Source organism: Podarcis erhardii (assembly GCF_964252035.2).
Source record: "Podarcis erhardii genome assembly, chromosome: 13".
Lineage (NCBI taxonomy): Eukaryota > Metazoa > Chordata > Lepidosauria > Squamata > Lacertidae > Podarcis > Podarcis erhardii.
Genome location: NC_138502.1, coordinates 15,813,797 through 15,837,512, shown reverse-complemented (window position 1 = coordinate 15,837,512; position 23,716 = coordinate 15,813,797). Strand labels below are relative to the sequence as shown.

At 47.3% G+C, this 23,716-nt stretch overlaps 3 protein-coding genes and 1 long non-coding RNA gene across 12 annotated transcripts; 3 read left to right on the top strand and 1 right to left on the bottom strand.

Moving 5' to 3' along the window:
• The first annotated feature begins 215 nt into the window (after window positions 1–215).
• Window positions 216–7,460, top strand: IZUMO2 (IZUMO family member 2). 2 transcript variants are annotated; one of them, XM_081836676.1, is made up of 7 exons: window positions 229–494; window positions 2,166–2,240; window positions 2,402–2,488; window positions 2,823–2,843; window positions 4,387–4,467; window positions 6,903–7,026; window positions 7,196–7,460. In XM_081836676.1, exons 1-7 carry the CDS (start codon window positions 257–259, stop codon window positions 7,236–7,238), a joined length of 669 nt encoding a protein of 222 aa, XP_081692802.1. In that variant the 5' UTR covers window positions 229–256; the 3' UTR covers window positions 7,239–7,460. The 2 variants fall into 2 exon arrangements, 1 of the variants encoding a protein (XP_081692802.1); XR_014150535.1 differs by lacking the exon at window positions 7,196–7,460 and having other exon boundaries at window positions 216–494; window positions 2,708–2,843.
• Window positions 7,461–8,416: 956 nt separating this feature from the next.
• Window positions 8,417–16,584, bottom strand: IZUMO3 (IZUMO family member 3). Of its 6 annotated transcripts, XM_081836639.1 has the most exons (7): window positions 16,357–16,584; window positions 15,688–15,765; window positions 13,817–13,906; window positions 11,157–11,174; window positions 10,944–11,024; window positions 10,615–10,705; window positions 9,011–9,177 (listed from the first exon to the last, which is right to left on the bottom strand). In XM_081836639.1, exons 1-7 carry the CDS (start codon window positions 16,580–16,582, stop codon window positions 9,120–9,122), a joined length of 642 nt encoding a protein of 213 aa, XP_081692765.1. In that variant the 5' UTR covers window positions 16,583–16,584; the 3' UTR covers window positions 9,011–9,119. The 6 variants fall into 6 exon arrangements, with proteins under 6 accessions (XP_081692763.1, XP_081692761.1, XP_081692764.1 ...); XM_081836637.1 differs by lacking the exon at window positions 10,615–10,705 and having other exon boundaries at window positions 8,417–9,177; XM_081836636.1 differs by having other exon boundaries at window positions 10,944–11,174.
• Window positions 10,280–15,645, top strand: LOC309327391. The gene is made up of 3 exons (XR_014150530.1): window positions 10,280–10,661; window positions 13,821–13,930; window positions 15,498–15,645. It is a non-coding gene; the product is annotated as an uncharacterized lncRNA (long non-coding RNA).
• A 103-nt stretch (window positions 16,585–16,687) lies between the features above and the next one.
• Window positions 16,688–22,395, top strand: TEX51 (testis expressed 51). 3 transcript variants are annotated; one of them, XM_081836643.1, is made up of 7 exons: window positions 16,688–16,756; window positions 18,904–18,978; window positions 19,226–19,315; window positions 19,500–19,517; window positions 20,527–20,616; window positions 21,393–21,459; window positions 22,131–22,395. In XM_081836643.1, the coding sequence occupies exons 2-7, from the start codon at window positions 18,915–18,917 to the stop codon at window positions 22,369–22,371; spliced, it is 570 nt and encodes a 189-aa protein (XP_081692769.1). In that variant the 5' UTR covers window positions 16,688–16,756; window positions 18,904–18,914; the 3' UTR covers window positions 22,372–22,395. The 3 variants fall into 3 exon arrangements, with proteins under 3 accessions (XP_081692769.1, XP_081692767.1, XP_081692768.1); XM_081836641.1 differs by lacking the exon at window positions 16,688–16,756 and adding an exon at window positions 16,764–17,032; XM_081836642.1 differs by lacking the exons at window positions 16,688–16,756; window positions 18,904–18,978 and adding an exon at window positions 16,764–17,032.
• Window positions 22,396–23,716: the final 1,321 nt, after the last annotated feature.

Below are 23,716 nucleotides of genomic sequence, written 5' to 3'. Positions count from 1 at the left end.
GTGCTTTAAATGTATGATGGCCTCCACGGTTGGAGTCAGTAGGCTTCTGAATATCATTTGATGGAAACCACAGGATACGAGAGGGCTCTAACCTTGGGGAGGAAGAACCCCCCCCCCCACCCGGACTGAGATGTCCCTATCTGTCCTCTCCCTATGCAAACCTAACCCTTGTCAGTTGCCCCTTCCATAACTCGCCCCCACTGTGATGTCACTTCCTACGGAACCCTGAGGCGATCTCATTCCGCTTGGCCCCATCATGCCTCCCCTAGGACCGCTTTTGCGGCTTCTGCTTCTGGCCTGGTTTCCCATAAGCCTCCGGGGCTGCCTGCAATGCGACCAAAAGTTCAAGGAGAATGTGGCCAAGCTCCGGACAGAGGTTGTCCCGAGCAAGATCCAGGACAGCCGCCTCAAGGAACGGGCCGAAGTGCTCCTCAGCGGTCTTGAGGGGAATTTCTTCCTGCACTATGCCACCAGCCAGTTTTCTGGCTTGGCAGGTATACAAGTTCCAGCTCTGCTTAGCTCAGGGTCCACACTAGACAATCAGGGGGCCTGAATTTCACGCTGATCATCTGACTGGGTGGTGACTGCATGGTTCTTACCCAGGCAGCATGAGTCATCCAAGGCTATGTGATTTCTTTATCTAGTAGGGATGGAGGAGAGAGCAGCTGCCATTTGCATTGAATGCCAGCTGACTCAATTTCCACTTCCCAAAACAATGTGTGAACCAAAGTGCAGCTTTCCATCAAAATTCACTCTTCTCCAAATGTTGTGATGCAGTTAAAAAACAACTGCACAAATGTGGGAAAACAGCATAAAAGTGCATATAATCCTAAAAGTAACCTTTTAAAAAATGCATTATGTTAGCAAGAATAATCTTAACGGGGACTTAAATAAAAATCACAAACTGAAACAGAAATGTTGTAAAAGTAAGAATCCAAAATGTGCATCCCTACCAGCTATAGCCGTTGGTGGATTGCAGTTTGAAATGTAGCTGTGCAAAGGTGACAGACTGGCTGCCGCCCATCACATCTCTGATAACGAGCAACGTCTTCCCTCCCTCACTGTACCCACACCATTTAATGAACTTTTCAAAAAAGACGTTTTTTCGTGCATTTTTGTTCACCTGCATTCCCTGAGAACTCTCCCTCTCCTTGGTGCACAAGGAATGTGGAGCAATAGTGGGGTTCTCATGCTGGCATTCGCCAGGACAAGATGGGTGAGGTGGTGGCAAGCTTTTTTGGGGGGGGGAAGAGTTTTGGATTGGCAGCTGTTCCCCCAGCCCGGCTGGGTTGGTGGCAAGGTCAAAGGAGCTCCTGCAGGTCTGGTGCCAACCCAGAGTTCCCCCAGTGCCCTGGCTCCCAGCACCCATCTTTGCTGCCCCTTTGCTTCACTGCATCCCCTTGGGCAGCAAAGGACAAGGACACAGAAATTAGAGGGAGCAGGAGACCTGAGAGTGGCAGAGCTGGGTTTTGTGCTTGAGAACAGGACCTGCTTCTTCAACCTGCCGTGTAACACTCTGGCTGTGCACACACTCCTGTTTCCCTCTACGCCCAAAGTGCTCCCAGAGCTGGTTTGGGAAGTGGTGTACACATAGCCACAATCCATATCTATCCCGTTGTTCACAGTGTTTTTCCACCAGCCAGCTTTAATCCGAATTTGAGAAAAAGAATGACTTGGCTGCGTCTTAATCCGGTAATGTGTACACAGCCTGTATGGGTATTTAAACCCAAGTTGTTATCTGGAAAGATGCACAATGCAGCTCTGCCTGACCTTCCAGACTCTTAGCAGCTGCCTGATATTCTTGAAATCCCTCTGCCCTTTTCCCCTCCCAATTGTTGCTCTCTGCATATTCAGGCTCCAACAGTCTACACAGCATGGGTAGACAAACTAAGGCCCAGGGGCCGGATCCGGCCCAATCGCCTTCTCAATCGGGCCCTCAGGCAGTCCGGGAATCAGCGTGTTTTTACATGAGTAGAATGTGTGCTTCTGTTTAAAATGCATCTCTGGGTTATTTGTGGGGCATAGGAATTTGTTCATTTTCTTTTTTTCCTGCAAAATATAGTCCGGCCCCCCACAAGGTCTGAGGGACAGTGGACCGCCCCCCTGCTCAAAAAGTTTGCTGACCCCTGGTCTACAGCCACCCTTTTACTCCCCTTTCCCCCCAGTTAAGAGCAAAGTTGACGCCCTGATCCACAAGGCGAGGTTCAGCACGGAAAGTCTGCTTCAAACCCACCTGACAGGTGAGGATCCCGACTCCTCTCTCCCTCAGGTGCCCTTTTGCTGGGATTGAAGCTCCCAGGGCCTCATTTGCCAGAAAAAGGCCTCTTAGTCATTTACAGAAGGAATTTGTAGGGGGCTCTCAATGTTACACACATCCTATGTATCTCGATCTACCCCCAAGACCAGGCTCTGTTGGATGAATTGGTTGAATTCCGGAGGAAAACGACTATGAAGCTCAAGGAAGCTTTAAAGGAACACCAAATGAAAGGTAGCAAGTCTCCCCCAATTCCATGTATTATTTTATGTATTTTGTGTTTTTATGTTGTGATTTTATCCTATGAGATGCCCTAAGACCTGCGGGTATATGGCCGTATGCAAATAATAATAATAATAATAATGATGATGATGATGATGTATTATAGATTTGAATGCTGTACCAGGAAAAGCTCCCTGCTTTATTGCAGGGTTCTGTTGATTGTATCGACAGGAATATTTCTGCCCTGCGGTACCGCTTTGGATGTGGAAAGAAAGAAATCTGGGGATAATAGAATATATGGGGCATGTACACTCATTCTCGGACTCTGCTTTTCTTCCCCTCACAGCTTGCGACAAATCTGCCTGCGGTGAGTTCATCTTGTTGCCTAGCCGGGTATTAAGAGGAGGGGAACCCGGCAAATGAAAGCAAATGAGAACTGTTGTGGTTCTGTGGCACAGAGCATGCGGCGTGGGAGCAGCTCAAGGAAGCCAGAGTCTCTTGCACGCACATGGGCCAGGGAGGCTGGGGAGGATTTCTCCAGTTCTGCTGTGAGCCGTGTTTGGGCCTCAGGAGAGGAGGAAAGGGTGGAGAGAATAGAGGGAGGGTTGCTAGGAGGCCATCTATACAGCAGGAGTAGGGAAACTTTGTGATCCCAGGGACCGCATTCCAAAGTGGGCGACCTTCCGGGGGCCACACACAATGTGATTCTCAACTTTGCTCAGCCGCACACAAACCAGGGGTCTCCCCATATACCTCTCCACATGCAGGGAAGCAAGAAGCGTTTCTGCAATTTAAGGACACATTCGAGCAAAGTAAAAGAAAAAAATCCCTGGAAATGTTAGAGAAGGGTATGGAGCAGTCCAGTGAAGGGTTTGGCCTTGGGAGATTTCTAAGGGTTAGACAGAGGCATGGAGAGAGGGCTGCATTTGCCCCCTGGGACTGACGTTGCCAACCCCTGCTGTAAAGACATTTATAAAAGCAATGGATATATTGTCAGGGTTGGATTTGGGAGAAAGACAACCGAAAGGACTGTCTTACAGGGAAGGATTAGGGGGCATTTGACTCAGGGGGTGGGGGGCATCTATCAGAGGCAATTGATTCAACTATCCACCCAGCAACTAAAAAAAATTAGTGCCAGCAGTTCATCTTCATCTGTAAAACAGACCCAATTTTTGCATTAATTTTTGTGGGTGTTTTTAATTTAACGGAATAATAACCCAATCAGTGTCATGACTGAACAAAGAGATGCCCAAGATTCTCTTCACATTCACACCCTACGTGGCTTCCCTCAAACAATTATGGGAGCTGCAGTTTGTTAAGAGCCCCCTTACAGAGCTTCAATTCTCAAAGTGGTTTTCAAGAAATCAGTCTCTCTTCCTAAGGAGCTCTAGGAACTGTGGCTCTGTGAGGGGAACAGGGGAACAAACTGCCGCTCCCAGAATTCCTTGGGGAGGGAGGCCATGACTGTTTAAAATGCTATCCTTGTGCTTTAAATGTATGGTTTCAAAGCGGCCTGGGCCTAGACTGGCTTGGCCCCATACGTAGGGTTGCCATATTTTGAAGAGCAAAAAAGAGAGGACAATATGACGGCCATTCAAAGCAAATAAAGGCCATATGTCTCAATTTTTACCCCTGAAAAAGAGGAAGTGTCCTGGAAAATGAGGACACATGGCAACCCTATGCAACCATGCACTGCCCAAGACACACAGAAAGATCCTGCCCCCAGTCTTGGGAATTTTCCAGATCCCTGGACTGCAGAGTGTTGGGAGTGGATGTAGTGGGCCTTGCTAGAAGATTAACATCCTGGGTTCTGTAGGATTATGTTGATACCACCCGTATTACTCTCTGGCTGGTGCTTCTTCACCCTTTCTCTTTCTCTTCCTCCGTTTCCCGGACTCCTGATACCTCAGGCTGGTTGAGCTATAAAGTGCTGAATTGCAAAGGATGCCAAGAGACCAGTGCCGTTTGCTTGTCGCTAAGCCAGTGCTTTGGTAGGTAGAAAGAGGAACGATTCATTGGCCTGGGCAGTGTGTCCACGCAGGAGTTTGCGTGATATGTGGCAGAGAAAGTGGGGTCTGGGTTTGCGTGTGAGTCAGACCCACTGATGTGTTTCGGGCGTGGCCAGGGTTAGGTCCCACCGACGGCAGGGTCCCATGGCAGTCTGCACAAGCAGATCGCGACAGCCCAAGCAAAAGCAAGAACCCAAAGGTTACTCACCAGGATCCAGCAGAGGAAATCCAAAGATAAGGTAGACACGGCCCAGCACTAATATGAAGACATCATTCCAGCAGCTCTCTCAGCCTGGATTTAAGCAGGAGGGGCCAGAATCCCACCCACAATGTAGCTGTAGATTCGTAGAACCAGGCAGAGGGTCTTCTTGGTAGTGGCGCCCGCCCTGTAGAATGCCTTCCCATCAGATGTCAAGGAAATAAACAACTATCTGACTTTTAGAAGACATCTGAAGGCAGTCCTGTTTAGGGAAGTTTTTAATATTTGATGTTTTATTGTGCTTTTAATACTGCCCAGAGTGACTGGGGAAACCCAGCCAAATGGGCGAGGTATAAATGACAAATTGTTGTTGTTAAATTTCTGGAAGAAGTCCTCCTCGGGAGGAGAGTCTTGCTCACAAGGAGTCCATTTCTGAACGTGTGGATGCTGACCTGCCTCTTCAGGTGGCCAGTGGTCCTGAGGGCTTGGGAGTCACTCTGGCTCTGAGGCAGAGCTCCCCTCCTGTGGGGTGGGACCCCTTACAGGCTTCCCTAAGAGGTCCAGGCTTCTAGATGGCACTGGGGGGGGGGGCTCCAGATCCTGACCTGAGGAGGAATCCTCTAGCAAGGCATGACACCCGCTTCTGGCCATTATCTCCATCCTGCAAGGAGGAGAAGGTGAGACATAAGATGAATTTGCCCTGTCATGTAGGAACAGCAGCAACGAACTCTTCCTGTTCAGCCCAATTCGGTTCAGATGGCCTGACACGGAAGTTGTAAGAAGCTGCCTTGATGGTCCAGTTTGTTTTGCTCCGCTTCCCTTCCTTGGCCAAAGTGAAGTGGTGGAAACACAAATCCCGACTCTAGGCCCAAATGCTGGCAGGAGCCCAGATTAGGATACAGGTTTTGCTTCTGGGAGAATTCATCAGAAAGGTGTTACTCTGGGTGGTGCCATGTGATACCATCTCCAGAAGAGGGCAGCACTTACTGGGTGGCCCATGGGCATTCCTGCACAAATATGAAGCAGGGGGTTTTTGCAGGCCTGACTGAAGAAAAGTCAGAACTGAAGGACAAAGGGCCTAATCTGAATTTGACATGGAAGCATGATGAAATCAGTATTTAAATGGGACACCTGTGGCCTTCTGGATGCTCCCCCCATAACTGCTGACCAGGGCGGATGGGAGTTGGAGTCCAATGACACCAGGAGGGCCAACATTTTCCCATTCCTGACTTATAAGCGCTCCACAATATATTGTCTCAGAAAGCTTTACCACAGTCTTATAAGGTAGGCCGCTGTTCTTAGCCCATGTTGCAAGCGGTGGCCTGAGAGGCTTATAAACAATGAATTATGAATTCCCAGGTATCAAAAAAGGTTATTTATGTATGCCACTACTGCAGCTCGTGTTTTGTTCGCCCCCAAAGTGAAAAACAAGCGAAGTCCCAGCTAAAGAAGATTGGCAACTTAAACTGATGGAATATGCACAGCTTGTGGACCTAACATATAGGCTAGGAGAACAAGAAGAACATACATTTAAAGAAGACTGGAAAATGTTTATTGAATACATGGAGGAAAATTGTGTCCACTTGAAAATGTTGGTAGCACTGTTGATAAATTCAACAGTGTAAATCAGTTTTGAGGGATGTAATAGTGGAATACTGACTGGTTTAGTTTATATGAAACATGCAGGTATTTATGTTGTGCAAAATGAACCATGGAAAGAGGGGAAGGGAAGTCATTGATATTTTAAGGTTGTCTAAGTGAATATTCTAAAATGTAAAACAGAAATTTAATAAAGATTATTTAAACACCCCCCAAACCCCACAATGGATTACATTAAGGCTGCCTAACAAATGCATGGCAGATTTTATTTTTTTTAATTATAGGCCTCCTTATCTACAACCCAGTCTCTTATATATCATTATATATATTTTTCTGTGTTGGGACTAAGCACGAACTGCATTCTTTTATGGAGGTCTCCCTTCTGTTTCGAGACTCATGACTGTGTATGGGAAGAAAGAGATACATTTAAAGCATATCAAAAACACACACAGACCCCAAATCCTGGGAACTGCAGTCCCCCCCCCCCACCATTCCTGCCTCCTAAACCATCTACAGTTCCCAGGTTTCTTGGTGTATGTGTGATGTACTTTTTCAGTGTGCTTCGAATGTATGACGTGTGCTCAGCCTAAAACACTGAATCTGGGGTCTCTGCATGCAGTGGATGCCCAGGAACGCCTCTCCCTTCGCTTTGGAAAGCCCATAAAGGACCCCGATATCGCCAAAACTGGAGTCGCCATTGTCCTGTGTATGGGTGGACTGCTCTTCGTGGTGATGATAGGCGTGTGAGTATAAGCAGTAGACCTTTGTGTAGCTCAGAGTCAGCTGCACTGCTCTCCCTCTCCCAGAAAGGGACCTTGATGCGGGTTGGGGGAGCCCCAGAGGCAACTCACTCAGCACTCCTCAAAGGGTTAGGGAGGGTTTTGGGGGCCTCTAACTCTCTCTTTCCCCCAGGATTATCAGGTACTGGAAAAACCGGCTCTTCTTGTACATTTAGCAGAGATCTGCCCCTTTTCTCACCTGTAAGGAAAAGGTCCTATTGAGCTTCCCAGTTTTTGAAGTCTGAAATGTGGTCTGCATATCTTCATTGTAACAACCTCCAGAAATCCTTTTTTTACCTCCAAAATTAGTGTTTCTTCTTCCGGCTTACACCTCTTGCCCTCCTATCCTCTTCTTATCCCTCATATTCACAAAATAAATACGCACAGACACACCCTGATAGTTGTCTGTTTCTGTCCTCTCTTTTTGGACTGCAAATATCTGGCTTTAATAAAGTCTTCCTCATTCCCTCCAGCCCACAGACCAAGGTGTTTAGTAGGCATGAAGGTGGAATTCAATTTTGTTTGCATTTTAATGAGAAGCTACCCAGTTAATACTTCCTGAACCAATACGTGAACTGGAACAGACACCTGCCCTTTGAAATTTGAACTTCACCAAATTTGCAGCCAAACAATATGTACAAAGATACATTATATTAGGGGAAAATGTTAGTGGAAACAAACAAACACAAATGCATCATATGCTTTTGATGCTTGCAAAAATATGTGCATTAGTCAAAACTGCATACAATAAAGTTTTTACCAGGGGAAATTTAAAATAAGATGCTGATGAATTTTCAAGAGTTTTTTTGTTGTTAACTTGCAAATTGCAGTGGAAATATGGAGAACTGAAGAATGGAGAAGTGAGAAGCCTGATTGATTGATCCATCCTTACTGTCTAGACCAGAGCTTTCCAAACTGTGTTGTGACACACTGGTATGTCAGCTGCAATGTGTAGGTGTGCTGTGCGAATGCTACCCGTGCTCCTCATGGGGCTGGAAGTTTAACCTCCACTTTCCTAGTAAAACCTAATTACCGTATTTTTTCATGTATAAGATGGTGCTTTTGCTTTAAAAAAAGGCAAAAATTGGGTGTCGTCTTATTGAATGCAGAGGAGGGACGTGCAATTAATGGTGGCAGCAAGCAAGAGATTGGCAGCGGCGATTGAGCAGGCGATTGGTGGCTGTGGCGAGGTGGGCAGACAATTGGCAGCTGCAGTGAGGTGTGCGATCAGCAGTGGCGGGCAGGTGGGTGAGGGACTGGTGGAGGTGACCTCTCCCACCCCCCAAAAGCTAAACAACTTAATTTCTTACTCTGGGGTTAAAAAAAATAGGGGTCATCTTATACATGAGGGCATCCTATACACTGAAAAATACGGTATTGTGTTGCAAAATGATGCATGTCTAAAAAGTGTGTCAACGTGAAAAGTTTGGAAAGCTCTGGTCTAGACAGTCTGCCTGCCCTCCCAGATCTTCCTAAAATCCACCACAGGGCTCCCAACTCTCTATTCTTTGTTCCCTGTGCAGAGGAAGGTGACTGAGATGATCAAGGGCCTGGAAACCAAGCCTTATGAGAAACAGTTGAGGGAGCTGGGTATGTTTAGCCTGAAAAAGAGGAGACTGAGAGGAGATATTGTAGCCATCTTCAAATATCTAAAGAGCTGTCACTCACATGGAAGATGGAGCAAGCTTGTTTCTTCCTGCTCTGGAGGCTAGGGCCCAAACCAGTGGATTCAAGTTACAAGAAAGGAAATTTTGACTACACATCAGGAAGAACTTTCTGACAGTAAGAGCTGGAACAGACTCTCACGAAAGGTGGCAGACTGTCCTTCCTTGGAGGTTTTTAAGCAGAGGTTGGATGGCCATCTGTCATGGATGCTTTAGCTGAGAAAATCCTGCATTGCAGGGGGTTGGACTAGATGACCCTCGGGGTCCCTTCCAACTCTATGAAATAAGAAGCAAAGATGTTCTTTTATTCCAAGTGTAAAATTTGTATTTGTTCTAACCAGCAGAAGCTCACAGATGAGGGGGTCCTGGAAGGGTCCAGCAGCCTCTAGCGCCCTAAAGGCGCAGTGCTTTTCGTAGCATCTGCTTCTTATGCTTGACGCACACCCAGTACCTGGAAGTGTGGGAAGGGTGGTTAGTGGAGGCGGAGAAACTCCTGGGTCTTTTGGGTCCAGAATGGGGCCTGGTCTACACTTGGAGGCAGAACGAGGTGGCAGAATGCTGAGATAGGGGAGCAAACTATATCACTTCAGACTGCAGGTGGGAGATGCCATTTCTCTTTTTGAGGCTGTGCACATTTAAAGCTCGTGACTTCTCCCCCCACCCAAAAAAAAAAAATCCAACAAAGTGTAGGTTAAGGATGCTGGGAATTGTAGTTCTGCGCAGGGTAAACTACACTTCTCAGTATATTGCGGGGGGGGGGGGAGTCAAGTGCTTTAAATGCTTGGTGTATTCACAGCCTTAAACGCTCCTCTGCATTTGAACTGCCTGCAACACAAATCACACATCAGGGAGACTTGCCCTTTTTTTTGCTGCTTCTTGCTACAATCTCAACATTCTCCAATCTCACACGGCTGCATATGGAGCAACTGGCCAGCATTTCTCAAACATTTTGAGAACTGCCCCCTCCTCCATCTCCGGACTTGAATTTAAACCCAGGTCTACTTTCTGGAATCCTCTGTATATGCAAATACCTGCACACACTGGGGGGACGGGGACCCCAGTCAACTAACTTTCCTAAATAAACAGAAAGCAGAAATTAAGCATGTATTAACTCTGCTTGGATTTGAATATCATCCTGTGTTCTTCAATCAAGTTTTCAAAATCTTTTGCAAATCTGGTGGCAAGAAAGGAGAAGTAATAGAAATGGGTAGGAGATTTACTCTGGAACCTTGAGGTCCAGAAACTACCGTATTTTTCGCTCTATAAGACACACTTTCCCCCTCCTAAAAAGTAAGGGGAAATGTGTGTGCGTCTTATGGAGCGAATGCAGGCTGCGCAGCTATCGCTGAAGCCAGAACAGCAAGAGGGAGAGCTGTGTAGCAACCCCTCTTGCTGTTCTGGCTTCAGGAATAGCCGTGCAAAGCCTCTTCAACAACATTTGATTCAGCATATTTTTTTCCTTGTTTTCCTCTAAAAACTATGTGCGTCTTATGGTCAGGTGCGTCTTATAGAGCGAAAAATACAGTAGATTTATGGGGGGGAAAGGCAGCCAATGTTCTCAGAAATCTAAATTCCACACCACATTCTATGCTTGCACTCCTTTGAAGGGCCACAGTTCAGTAGTAGCTTCAGTAAGCTCTATTGGTTGCAGGCAGTCCCAGGTTCAATCGACAGAGTCGACAGAGGTGGGTCAAGTGAATGGGAGCAGCTGGCAGCAAGAACTCCTGGGTTCCTTAGGATGGGAGAATGATGGTCCTGTGTACCACAATAGGGTTGGTGCCCAGTGGCTTCTTTGCGAAGGAAGGCAAATGCCGGTCAGGAAACCTGAAAGTTTGGACTCTCGGATTCTACGGGAAAGGGAGGGAACTCTGCAGAGCCATTTACTCACACAAGAACAACTGAGGTCACCAACACAGACTCGCAAACAAAGAAGAGGTAAAGAACAACTTCATTATATTCTGCAAGGCGTCTGTCTTCCACTAGGGGGCAACAGAAACATCCTTTTAGCCTGGGATCCTTTTAGGCTGGGATGAGTAACCCTCTCTTATCTTGCTCCCTGGTCCAGCCACCCAAATGGTGGCTTTCGAATGGGAACAGGAAGCGAGAGTTACAGCACGTGTTGGGAACCAATTTGTAACAGCCAAGAGTGGAGGTACCAATGGCCACTTTGGGAACGGAAGGCAGAAGCTGGAAGCCCCCCACCCACCTCGGTCTTACCTCCACAGAGCTCTCCATCAAAGCATTGGGTGGCGATGCGTAAGCAGGTCCAGCAGTCCAGGACAGGGCCCTCAGTCACTGCTGCAGAGGGAGGAACAAGGCAGGGATCTGGGGGGGCCTTGCTGGTGCATCCGGTTCCAGTCCAGGAGGCTGTGTGGGCAACTTGGGGGGGCGGGGGAAGGGCTCTGATGGGGGAGGGAGTCTGATACTTACTGCAATCTTCAGAACAAGCTGAAGGGTGAGGGTGGAAGAAAAGAGAGAGGCCTGGTTTAGAGACCTAAAACCCAGACAGAGGGAGTCTCACTTAGCTGGCTTGCAATTTACAATTATGTTGTAATAAACAAAAATCTGCCCTTATTCCCTTATGGGGGACACAAGAGCCCTTATAGAGTCCTCCATCGGTCGGAGAAAATAACAGAGGCCAACCAGAGAATATTGAGAAGCAAAGCAGCTAGTAAGCCTAAACTGTTGCAACAGGGTGCCCCCTTCGCATGCAGGAGAAGGAGGACCCCAAACAAAGGTGTGCCCACCCTTATATAGACATTTTAAATTGCCAGCCCTGGAGTCCCAGACCACCCCCAGATACATCATACCTACATCACAGAAAGGGGTGTAGCTCAAGACCATGCCCCAGACACATCATACCTACATCACAGAAAGGGCGGTCTACAACAGAAATCTGAGTGCATTGTTTACCTCCTGTCTGGCAGGTTACCTGTTAATGCTTACTTGACTGGATACCATGGGGAGCCTGGCCAGTCTTTTGTAATGATAAATACTTAGTTCCTGAGCCAGGTCACAGGCTCACCCTATTCATACGCAGACATACCCTTAAGACAGGATTTGTGAATGAAAAGACAATGGGGAAGCTTTTCCATTTTCCTTGACCTTGCAGAGAAATCATTTGGTCAGTTTGGGAGTCAAAATGGTTTCAGGGCTGTTTTCTTGTGCTGCTTCAGACATGTGGTTTATATATTTATGTACATGTTTGCTTGGTACATTTATGAACATTTTATACCTTAAATTTTTTATTTCAACGTGCAAGGAATCACCTCAAAGTTTGGCACATCATAACCCACCTCTGCCTACAGCAATTCAGTTTCCCCTTTTATAACGAAGTTCTTCCTCCAAGTGAGCACGTTCTGCCCAAAATACAAATATTTATATTTTAAATCTACGTCTGGCGCAGCAAGTCACCTGCTCTTTTCTTGCTCCTCCATCTGCAACCTCACTGAACTAATGATGTTTAATACAGGAAGTTGTTACATGGTCATTATTCTTGCGTTTGTTATTGTTCTGTATTTAGCCGTATATTTTTATTCGTAGGTTTTATTCCTGGCCATATCTCCAGGGTCATCGGTGTGTGCCCAACCTCTCCCAGGCACTTTGCATGGTGCCTGCAGGGCCCCATCTCTCAGCTGAATTCCTTCAAATGAATTTGGCCTTGAAATAAGTTTTCTGTTGTAGTCAACAGAACAGGCTGCAGTGTGGGCTTTATGGTAGTGATTGTGTGTGCGTGTGTGTGTGTGTGTGCGTGTGTGTGTGTGTGGTGCCAACAAATGTTACACCATTCTGCAAATGTGCCCGTGGTCCTGAAAGGATTGACAGTCCCTATCCTCTACCTACAGTATTTTGGAAAGTTGTTTTTCTGTTTGCTACTGTATATCCATTTGGGCACCTCTCAAGATAATGTATAACTAAATTTTGCATGATGGCTCCTGAGATCAAGGAGCAGGTTTTTTGTCTAAGTTTGGATATACAGTGATACCTCGGGTTACATACGCTTCAGGTTACAGACTCCACTAACCCAGAAATAGTGCTTCAGGTTAAGAACTTTGCTTCAGGATAAGAACAGAAATCGTGCTCCGGCGGCGCGGCAGCAGCAGGAGGCCCCATTAGCTAAAGTGGTGCTTCAGGTTAAGAACAGTTTCAGGTTAAGAATGGACCTCCGGAACGAATTAAGTACTTAACCTGAGGTACCACTGTAATTGCATGTCATCCTTAATCAGGATTGTGGACTAAATCTTTGAAAACTGCATCAAATTTAACCACTGATTTCAAAAGTGCACCGATTTTGACCGCTGATTTTGAAAGCACGCTGATTCTGTTTCTCATTGTTCCTGAGCAATGCTGGCTACTGAGGAGATTTCACCCCTCCCATACCCAAGAATCTCCTGATGATCTCCTGAGGTCTCTGCTGACTCTACAGAGAGGAGGAGCAATGTACTGCTCTCTACTTAATTAGTCAAGTGAGTGAGTCAGTCTCTGTGTGTGTGAGAGAGAGTCAGTCAGTGTGTCGGAGAGAGAGTGCAAGAGATCGTGTTTATAGATAAGATTGCTGCTAAGAGCAGCTGCAGGCACTCAGAGTATAGCATTGATTTATGCTTAGAATTTGTAGCTCTGTATATAGTTTTGTATTATAGCTGTAGCAATAGAATAAAAGGAAGATATTCTACAGAGCTGCTCTCCGAGTGGTTTATACTCTGCAAGACTCTGCAAAACGCTGCTGCGCAACGACTGTATAATTGAGACAGTGAATCCGGTGCTCTCAGCTCCAAGCTGTGAGTCCACAGCACTGTGACCTGTTCCTGTGGGAAAGGAGGTCTCTGGCAGTGCTACCCAGCTCGCCTAGCCCAGTCGGGGCTGTAGTGCATGAGTCCAGTTGGTACACTGGCTCAAGGGCGATGCTGACAGCTACAAGACTGCCAGTAGCGGTATTTTATACATAGGGAGAGGGCACCCCTAGCCCACCCTGAGCCCCAACCCTGACCCCAGGATTCCCGGATAAAGGGGGAAGTGAAGGTCAGGGCAGTGGGTTAGAATAAGAGATGCTGGTGCCTTTAACTGCCCTGGTTTCCCTTCCCGATTGGTACCGAGGTCGGCGAATTTCTCCAGCGACTGCTGCAGGCGCCTTCGCAGAGATACCCGGAGCTGATACAGGGAGAGTTGCCACAGGAAGACGCCTGAGGAAGGAAACAGAGCTTAAGGTTTGTTAGAGGGAGATAATTCCTAAGATGCTGGGTTAGAATTTTAGCCTGGCAAAGCTGCACAGCACATAAAAACCTGACCTCTCACATGTTATATTTAGGGTTAGGGTTAGGAATATACGTGGAATTAATTCTGTCACTAAAATATCAATCCTGGCTTTGTGGACTTCCATCAGTGGCTTATCTGGGTTTCAGGCATGAGTCTCTCCCAAGCCCTTCCTGGAGAAGCGGGGGACTGAGCCCGGGATCTTTCACCTGCAAAAATGGATCTCTGCCATTGAGCTGCAGACCTGCTTTAGGTCTGGGATCAAATCAGGGGTCCCCAACATTTTTGGACCCATTTCCTTTGGAAATGGAAGGAGCAGTTGGGGCACCAGAAATAACCATTTCACACACAAAAACTGGCAATGTTCAGAATCCCTCCCCCACAAAGTAAAACACGTACGCCCTAAACAGCAATAAATAAATAAAATTAGGGGGCAGGGGCCTTAGCAAACACAAAGAGGAGTTATGTGAGGACCCATAGTGCCAGGCTTGGGACTTGAGTTAGATCATGAGCTTAGGAGAACCACCTAAATATTTGGCTGGTCTCCCCACCCCACTCCCAATGCTGATTGAATAGCTTTATGAGATTCAGCATTTACCGTAAGTAGGACTGGGGAAATTTGTCCATTTTAGTTTCTCTCAGTTTCTCATTTTTCCACATTTCCATATCAGTTTGCTTTTTTTTTTTAAGTCCTCCAGAAAATTTCTCAGCATTTTAGTGATTCCCACCCCCATCCCCCAGCATACACCCATTTTTGTGTGCTATTTTGCCTCACATAAACATTTTGGCAAAGCAATTTCCCCATATAGAATGCATTTCGGTATGCTATTTTCACTAATATATGCATTCACAAGGAACGCCCTCCCATCAGATGTCAAGGAAATAAACAACTATCTGACTTTTAGAAGACATCTGAAGGCAGCTCTGTTTAGGGAAGTTTTTAATGTTTGATGTTTTATTGTGCTTTTAATATTCTGTTGGGAGCCGCCCAGAGTGGCTGGGGAACCCAGCCAGATGGGGAGGGGGTATAAATTTATTATTATTATTAGGCAAAATTAACCCTAGCCTATGTGTCTTCCCAAGGGACTTTTTCATTTCATTATAAATCATCTCCCAGAATGTCTTAATCTTTGGGCATGTCCACCAAAGCGGGTGGCGCTGTGGGTAAAACCTCAGTGTCTAGGACTTGCCAATTGCATGGTCGGCGGTTCGAATCCCCGCGGCAGGGTGAGCTCCCATCATTCGGTCCCAGCTCCTGCCCACCTAGCAGTTCGAAAGCACTCTTAAGTGCAAGTAGATAAATAGGTACCGCTTTATAGCGGGAAGGTAAACGGCGTTCCGTGTGCTGCTCTGGTGCCAGTTCGCCAGAGCAGCTTCGTCACGCTGGCCACGTGACCCGGAAGTGTCTGCGGACAGCGCTGGCTCCCGGCCTCTTGAGTGAGATGAGCGCACAACCCTAGAGTCGGTCACGACTGGCCCGTACAGGCAGGGGTACCTTTACCTTTACGTGTCTTCCCACAGATGATTTGGCTGGCAAGCTGCATTTCAAGATTTGGAGAAGTGCGAATTTGGGGAGACGGCTGTGTTTTCATAGGCATAAAATAGTTTAAGTACACATTTCAGCGCAAACTGCATCAAATTTCTAACCTACAACCCTATCCCAAATGCAATCCCATCCCCCCAGCTCCTTCTCTCCTTTCCCCCAGCTCACCTTTCCAGGTTTTGCTGCTCTTGATGTTCCTCAACTGACTAATAACATCTGATTTGATAGACATCACTCCTCGGACATCTGCAAAAGAGACATTTGTGGCTGTAACTGTTATGTACTGAAGTTCTCAACCTGGGCCAGCAGGGGGATACTGTAGATAGTTTTTACTCAGGTCCACATATGCAAATAAGGGATCGAAAGTGACGTTCAGTGATTGGGTAGTTACAGAAAGTTGTTACAGTTACGTTGTACTGGAGCTCTATATAAGCAGGTTGACTGGACCCTTCAGTTCAGTTCTGTTCTGGCCTGTGAATAAACAAGAGCTGTTTGAAGAATTGCTGTGTCGTCTGATATGTTCACCCACAACTTAACAGTTGGGGCACTGGATTTGGTTAAATTAAGGTGGCTTTTGTTTATTCACAGGCCAGAACAGAACTGAACAGCAAACAGCTCAGCCAGCTTGCTTTTATAGGCAGCCAGCTGTCAACATTGTAGCAACAACAACCCAGGGTTTCCCGCCTAAAATAACTGACATGGACCTGAGTGAAAACTATCTACACGATACTCCTGGTGGCCAGGGTGAGAACTTCAATACATAACAGTAACCTCAACCCTTCTCCACCCCGCCCCAGATGTTACAGCCCTGCCAACGCTTCTCTGCTCAGTTCGCACCCAGCACTCGCTCGTGCATCTTTTGGAGGAAGGTGCCGTGCAGGTCAGCAAAGGCCTGGATGTGCCGTTGTATGAGGGCGTCTCGGTCAGGAAGGTCTGCTGGGAGCATTTCCAGCAGCAAGGTTGCCACAGAATCCAAGAAGCGGCGGTCACACTGAAGGCAACCAGCCACCGCTTGGAGAGAGAAGAGCCAAAGGGGGAACACCAGCAGGAACTGGGGTGCCATTGCCTCTTCCCCTTACTGCAGCTGGTGAAAACTCTTCCGTGAAGTCAGGAACCACTGGAAAGGCAACCACCTCCATGACACACGGAAACGTTGCCAAGGAGAGAGAGAGTAAATAGATGGTGTGTTTGGCGCTAGTCTCTGTGATGCTACAACAGGAAGTGATGTAAGAAGCAGGTGAGGAGCTTGGCTCGGAACAAGCACTACCCTGAGCAGGAAGCGGCTCCTTTGTCCTGGTTCCTATGGCCAGGATATCGCTGCTCGGCTGGCTGGCCTGGTCCCTGCCTGTGCAGCTGGCAGGCACATGCCTCCGTTGCTGGCCAGATGCCATTGTCTACTTTGGCTACGACTCCTATTTGCTGCTTGGGCAGGACTCAGAGGCCACCAAAAACTTGGGGAAGCTTTTCATAGGCAGCGCTGAAGACCTCGCCGCCTACGGCAGACACTATTTGGGTACAGAATTAAGAGAAGGCGCAAGCAATGTCCATGAGATACTAGGGAGGAGCTTCTCCATGGGGGTGCAAAAGGTCCCCATTTCTGAACCTCCAAATGGCACATTATCCAGCTCCCCAGTTTATTTTATTTTACAATCTTGAGTGGGGGGAAAGCCTTTAATTACAGTACAGTGGTACCTCGGGTTACATACGCTTCAGGTTACATACGCTTCAGGTTATAGACTCCGCTAACCCAGAAATAGTACCTCAGGTTAAGAACTTTGCTTCAGGATGAGAACAGAAATCGTGCGGTGGCGGCACGGCAGCAGTGGGAGACCCCATTAGCTAAAGTGGTGCTTCAGGTTAAGAACAGTTTCAGGTTAAGAACGGACCTCCGGAACGAATTAAGTACGTAACCAGAGGTACCACTGTGTTGCATTTATTTTCTCCAAGGAGCTCAAGATGGAGTACATGGTTCTCTCGCTCCTTGTTTAACCCCCCACAACCACCCTGTGAAGTAGGCTAGGCTTCTGACAAGTCAGAAATCCAAGACAGAGGCCAATCTGGGTCTGAAGAAGCACAGCTGCGATAGGGTAATACCCTGAAAAGTACAAAGCTGTTGCTGATTTTGCTAATGACTGAAATGGCTGAAGAGAACATGTGTCACCCCTGCTTGCCATGGGAAATCTGTGGCCCTCTAGATGTTATTGGGCTCCAACCAACTCGCATCATCATTCCCAGCCTGTGTTGCCAATGGTTATGATCGCTGGGAGTTGTAGCCCATCAGTGTTGTGGGGGAGGGGTCACAGGTTTCCCCCTCCCTGGTCTAAGGAACCAGGGAGCCCATGGTCTTCTTGAGCATAACGATAATATGCAACTCTGCTCCGATTAAATTAACCCACCTAGATTTCTTGGTTGTCACTGGCTGCAGTGAGCAGGAAGAGTTGGGCAGCAGAATATCATCTGGCGAGGGGAGAGGAGCCTGAAGTTATAGCAGTGGGTGGAATGGATTATGAAGACAAGTTGAAGCCATCTGCTCTGTTTTGTAAAGCGTCCCTATACAGCACTCTGTGTGCAGCAATCTATTTCATTATTTTCATTTGGGTAATTTATACACGGCTTAACATTTTTGACAATACCTAGAAGTGGCTTACGAAATGCCATCAGATGCTACAAATCAAAATACAGTAAGAGCCATAATTAAAGCCCATCCTTTAAAACAGCACAGTCCAACAGGATTTTCTTATTGGAAGCACTTTTGTGGTTGGAGTTTCAGGGATGCAAACTTCCATATGGAACCCATACATCATAGCAGACTGGGCACCCACTTTCCCTCCCACAAGCTGTGAGAATGCGCATGGGCCTCCTGCGTGCAGCAACTCCACGTGGCGTCATTTAGCGCACAGGAAAACGGTGTCCTTAAGAACTGTCGGGTTTGCTCAGGGCCCTCCCCAGGGCTCCTCAACAAGTTTGGGAACGGCAGATGAGCTACCATTGCCGCTTTCCCATTGGAACCTGCACCCTTGGGGAAATATTTTAACATATTCCAGGGTGCCGTCTCAGCAGGAGGCAAAGCCAACACTTACCTGATTAAACTGGGAGTGCCGCAGAAGTAGCCCCAAAATATTCAGGGATGCTCAGGGATCCCAGGCACAGGTCCTTAGCAGACAGCATGCATGTAGAAAGGGTTCCTGCAGTTAGGGGTGTGTTTCTTCCTCAACTGCCTCACCTGCACGCCCGGTTGCCCTCACCCTTTCTCAGTCCTAAAGGCCAGGAGGGCTGAAGCATTCAAAGAACACCAACCTAGGTTCCACCGTGTGGGAGGGTGTGTTCAAAATGGAGAATTCGGAAAGATTCAGGCATCATTGTTTTGGTTTGTTTCCTCTGCAGAACGGGAACATATGGAGCGTGAGGCTGGGACTCTCTTTCTCCACCTTGAACAGATTATCAAGAGGAGTGGGAAAGGTAGTTGTTGTTAGCTTGTCCTCCTCTTCCTTCCAGACTTACCTGCAGCACAACTATGTCAGGGAGCCATTGATTGCCATTGCAGTAGCTCCTAACGTGCACACGCAAACACAAAATACCCCCAAACCCTCCTTCTCTCATTCCACCCCTTGGTGGCCCCAATTAACCAGGCAATTGATCAGGCACTATCCCTTCTGCTGCACTCAAAAGCCTTGGCTTCTATCGACCCATTTCTCTTTCCCTACAGATCATGGCAGCCTTATGAGGGAGGCAGAGGAGGAAAAGAAGAATTTTGTCAAGCGACTGGAAGAGGCATCTAAGGCCTTTGTGAAGGAAGGTAAGTGCTTGAGGACAGAACCTCTGGTCGGAGGCATACAGCTGAGGAGAACGTGGCCCACACATCATGGAGGTGACAGGGTTTTGGAGGTGACCTGTTGGGTAGGGCAAGATGGAGTCCTGTGAGTGGGGAGGGATTGCCTTTCTCTAGTGCTCATGCCTTTGTTTTTCTCTTTTATATCCAGTCTGCAGCCTTTCCTGTGGTGAGTCCGTCTGTCCAAACTAGAAGGGCATCTGTCTGGCCATATGGTGTCTGCTGCTTTTTTTTTTTTTAAGTGTCCATTGTGTGTGTTTGTTTGTTTGTGTGTGTGATGCCAGTTATAAATGGTGGGTATCCATTCCTCGCAGCCCCAGGAAAAAGAAGGTAGTAGCCAGATCAGGAATAAATGAAAATGATCTCATCCAGGGATTGTGTGTGCAAATGCAGGTTGGCACTGTTATCTGCGTTAGTGCTTGTGAAGTCAAAGAGGAGACTTTACTGGTTATTTAAATTCATTGCCAGTTTTGTGCCCTTGAGTTGGTTCAGGCATACCACCAAACCATGATTTTCACTAACCACACACTTAGATTTGAAACTACCATGTCTACACGTGCAGGGAAATAACTAACTAACTAATTAATTAATAAATAATAATAATAATAATAAATATTATTTATACCCCGCCCACCTGGCTGGGTTTCCCCAGCCACTCTGGGGCGGCTTCCAACACAATATTTAAATACAGTAATGCCTCAAACATTAAAAGCTTCCCTAAACAGGGCTGCCTTCAGATGTCATCCAAAAGTCTGGTAGTAGTTGTTCTCTTTGAAATCTGGTAGGAGGGCGTTCCACAGCGCAGGTGCCACTACCGAGAAGGCCCTCTGCCTGGAATAATGGAATATTTCCAAATAATGGAAACCATTATTTGGGTAGTTTCTTGGTGTCCCCTGAAGAATACCTAGGTGCTATCTGAAGCAGCAGCTTCCATGACTGGATCAACATTCCAAACCATGGTTTGTTGGTTCATATGTGACACCAAACCTTAGGTTTCATACCACGTTTCAGCTCCTGGTTTGATGGTCATTCTCAAATCATAATCTGCCGACTTGATTTGGCCCAGACATCACAACAAACCATAGCTTGGCATTACATCTGAATCAACAAGAGATTGGCAAAATGTTCAAAAGATGTCATTGTCTAATGGAATCCCCTTTTCCATGACATTTCCACAGCCAAGTCCCGGTTCCGACCCTACGAAGTGGCACAGTGTTCAAACTGCCAGCTTATCAAAGTTTCCTGCCTTGACCCCTTTGTATGTGCAGGTAACTTGTCTTTCTATACCTCTATCCCTTAACGTCTCCCTCCAGTCACAGCATCTCTCACTACTCTCTGTACATGTCAGTACAAACTGAGAGCCAACGTGGCCTGGGGCGCTCCAGCTGGAGCCTTGAACACCCTCATTGGGGCCCATCTCCTTTACTCTTTTGCCTAATTTGCTCTGTAGCTATCATGTAGACATTGGGGTATGTATCAATATTAATAATCCTTAAAGGTAAAGGGACCCCTGACCATTAGGTCCAGTCGTGGCCGACTCTGGGGTTGCCGCGCTCATCTCGCTTTATTGGCCGAGGGAGCCAGCGTACAGCTTCCGGGTCATGTGGCCAGCATGACTAAGCCGCTTCTGGCAAACCAAAGCAGCGCACAGAAACGCCGTTTACCTTCCCGCCGGAGCGGTACCTATTTGTCTACTTGCACTTTTGACGTGCTTTCGAACTGCTAGGTTGGCAGGAGCAGGGACCAAGCAATGGGAGCTCACCCTGTCGCAGGGATTCGAACTGCCAACCTTCTGATCGGCAAGTCCTAGGCTCTGTGGTTTAACCCACAGCACCACCCGCGTCCCTTAATAATCCTTACCTTCATACAAAAACAGTACTTGCCGGTTTTCTGGTGGTTTTCTTTGTCCAAGCGCAGTCAGTGAACCTGTTTCTGGCTACAAGTGCCCTTAGGATGCTGCTGATGCAGAGTTTCACCATGGTCCCACCTTGGTCTCTCAAGACTTCTGCCTTCTCAAAAATGTTATCCTGCTCCTTTCGCACAGGGCCCAATGTTATTGCAGCAGTGCTGGTGCCACTTCTGCTCTTGCTTGGTATAGGAGCAGCATGGTGGTAAGTTCATGAATATTTAGTCTTTGTGGATACGTGTAATTTATTCATTTTTTATTTTTATTTTTGCAAAAGCGTAGCTCAACTCCAGGGCAGGGAGAACTGGGCTACACAGCAGAGTCTTAGCATAGCATCAAAAGTATGGATGGGTAAATGTGGTCCTCCAAATATTTTGGATCTTGGTTACTCCCATCAGCTGCATCCAGCATCACTGAGAGCCCAGAGGAATGTTGGGAATTGTTGTCCACGGGTTCTCCACCCCTGGCTTAGGGGAATGAGCCAAGGACTCAAAAAAGCCCTCATTCAAACCTATTCCGTAACATGAAGGTCACATCCATGCCGTTCCTTTCAAGCACATGGCTTCCCCCAAAGGGTTCTGGGAACCTTGGTTTACCCCTCACACAGCTCGTTGCCAGGATTCTCTGGGGGAAGCCATGTGCTTGAAATGTGTGGGATGGATCAAGCTGAAGTCACCTGGCAAGACAGCTTGAGCCTCAGTCCTCTTTCTGCAGGAGATAATGTATGCAAAACCCTTTGAACGTTGAAAGCACTTATCAATTAAAATTAAAATTATTATTATTCCATCAACTTTCACTGGCTGCCTGGGAATGAGCAGCAAAATTAAAACAGATGTCTTGCTATGCTCTTAAGGGAGTTCCTCTCTTTAACCGCAGGTATCGCCGTCGCAAACAGGAGGAGCAAGGAAAAGACAAGTCTTCAGGAGATGAGGACAGCTCAGAGAGTTCTGAGTGGAGCTCTGATAGTTCAGAGAAGGCAGATGCCAATCCAATATATGCAGAAGTTCCAAGCACCCCCATATATGCTAATGTCCCAGCACATGCTGATGTCCCAGCATATGCTAATGTTCCAAACCCTCCAGAATTCACCATCCCAAGCCCTCCACCCTTTGATTAAATAGTTTCCAATGGTAATTTTCCATCAGGTCTGTGCTTGCAACATCACTTCCTCTTAGGGCATGAAGCGACGACTGCAGCACCAAAGACAGCCATGCATGTGCAAATGAGGGATAAACAGAACCACCAGTCAAGACAGATCTTCCAATGTCCACCCCAGATTTCAATGGGGACAGCTCACACAGTCAGTCATCCAGCTACCAAGGAGCAATCCAGCAAGGTACACGAATGTGTGAACCGTGAACCAAACCTTAAATCGCATGTGTACACTTGGCCCAAAGCAAACCCCACATATCCTGTCTAGTCTTGAGGCCCCACCTCCAAGGTCTTTCCATCAAGAAGTGGGGGCTGGTTGGATACCTTAGGTTGATTATTCAAGGCTATCAACCATCTTTGGGGCAGCACTGATATAGCCCATTTTTTCCTAAACCAACCCAACCCAAACTGATTGCAAACTTAGCTTGCTTATACATTCATTGGGTTAAGTCAAAAGGCAGAAGTGGAAACAGGCAAGTTATGGCACAATGAGTGGATGGAGGAGTGTGCAGAGTTAATGGCAGAGTTGCTCTCTGGTGGGTGGAAGCCATGGTTATAGATACAAGATACACAATGACCTGTGAATGATTCAGGGTTCCAAGCACTGGGTGTAGCTTGAGTGATGTGGACTTCCTCTTCCTGCAGCCAGCAAGTTTATATCAGAGAACTGTTGTAAAGTGGCTGTTTAGGATTTGTGAGCCATAAGGTTGCAAGTTCATACCTCAAAATCCACCAGCCCCTCTGCGACTCAGATGGGCTAATAATATGTGGTCTGACCTTATTAAAGGTAAAGGGACCCCTGAACGTTTGGTCCAGTCGTGGATGACTCTGGGGTTGCGGCACTCATCTTGCTTTACTGACTGAGGGAGCCTGCATACAGCTTCTGAGTCATGTGGCCAGCATGACTAAGCCGCTTCTGGCGAACCAGAGCAGCACATGGAAACGCTGTTTACCTTCCTGCAGGAGCGGTACCTCTTTATCTACTTGCACTTCGTGCCTTTGAACTGCTAGGTTGGCAGGAGCAGGGACCGAGCAACAAGAGCTCACCCCGTCACAGGGATTCGAACTGCCAACCTTCTGATCGGCAAACCCTGGGCTCTGTGGTTTAACCCACAGCGCCACCTGCATCCCTTGTAACCTGACCTTATTAGGTTGCTGCAAATACTTAGGATAGGAGTGGGTAACCTGGGGCCCTTCAAGGTGTTACCAGACTCCAGTCTCCATGAGCCCCAACTAGCAAGGCCACGTTTCAGGGATGATGAGAGCTGTAGTCCAACAATATCTGGAAGGCATGAGTTTGGGGCAAGTGT

What these genes read in the sequence shown, in the direction of transcription:
- TEX51 (XM_081836641.1), top strand. Translation starts at nt 16,822, where the DNA reads ATGGCCAGGATATCGCTGCTCGGCTGGCTGGCCTGGTCCCTGCCTGTG. An exon ending in CTACGGCAGACACTATTTGG is followed by an intron (nt 17,033 to 18,903) that starts GTACAGAATTAA and finishes TTTCCTCTGCAG; the next exon opens with AACGGGAACATATGGAGCGT. An exon ending in TATCAAGAGGAGTGGGAAAG is followed by an intron (nt 18,979 to 19,225) that starts GTAGTTGTTGTT and finishes CTTTCCCTACAG; the next exon opens with ATCATGGCAGCCTTATGAGG.
- IZUMO3 (XM_081836635.1), bottom strand. Translation starts at nt 16,582, where the DNA reads ATGGCACCCCAGTTCCTGCTGGTGTTCCCCCTTTGGCTCTTCTCTCTC. An exon ending in GATGCACGAGCGAGTGCTGG is followed by an intron (nt 15,766 to 16,356) that starts GTGCGAACTGAG and finishes TCTCTTTTGCAG; the next exon opens with ATGTCCGAGGAGTGATGTCT. An exon ending in TGATGGAGAGCTCTGTGGAG is followed by an intron (nt 9,178 to 10,943) that starts GTAAGACCGAGG and finishes CCACACTTCCAG; the next exon opens with GTACTGGGTGTGCGTCAAGC.
- IZUMO2 (XM_081836676.1), top strand. Translation starts at nt 257, where the DNA reads ATGCCTCCCCTAGGACCGCTTTTGCGGCTTCTGCTTCTGGCCTGGTTT. An exon ending in AAAGGAACACCAAATGAAAG is followed by an intron (nt 2,489 to 2,822) that starts GTAGCAAGTCTC and finishes TTCCCCTCACAG; the next exon opens with CTTGCGACAAATCTGCCTGC. An exon ending in TTCGTGGTGATGATAGGCGT is followed by an intron (nt 7,027 to 7,195) that starts GTGAGTATAAGC and finishes TCTTTCCCCCAG; the next exon opens with GATTATCAGGTACTGGAAAA.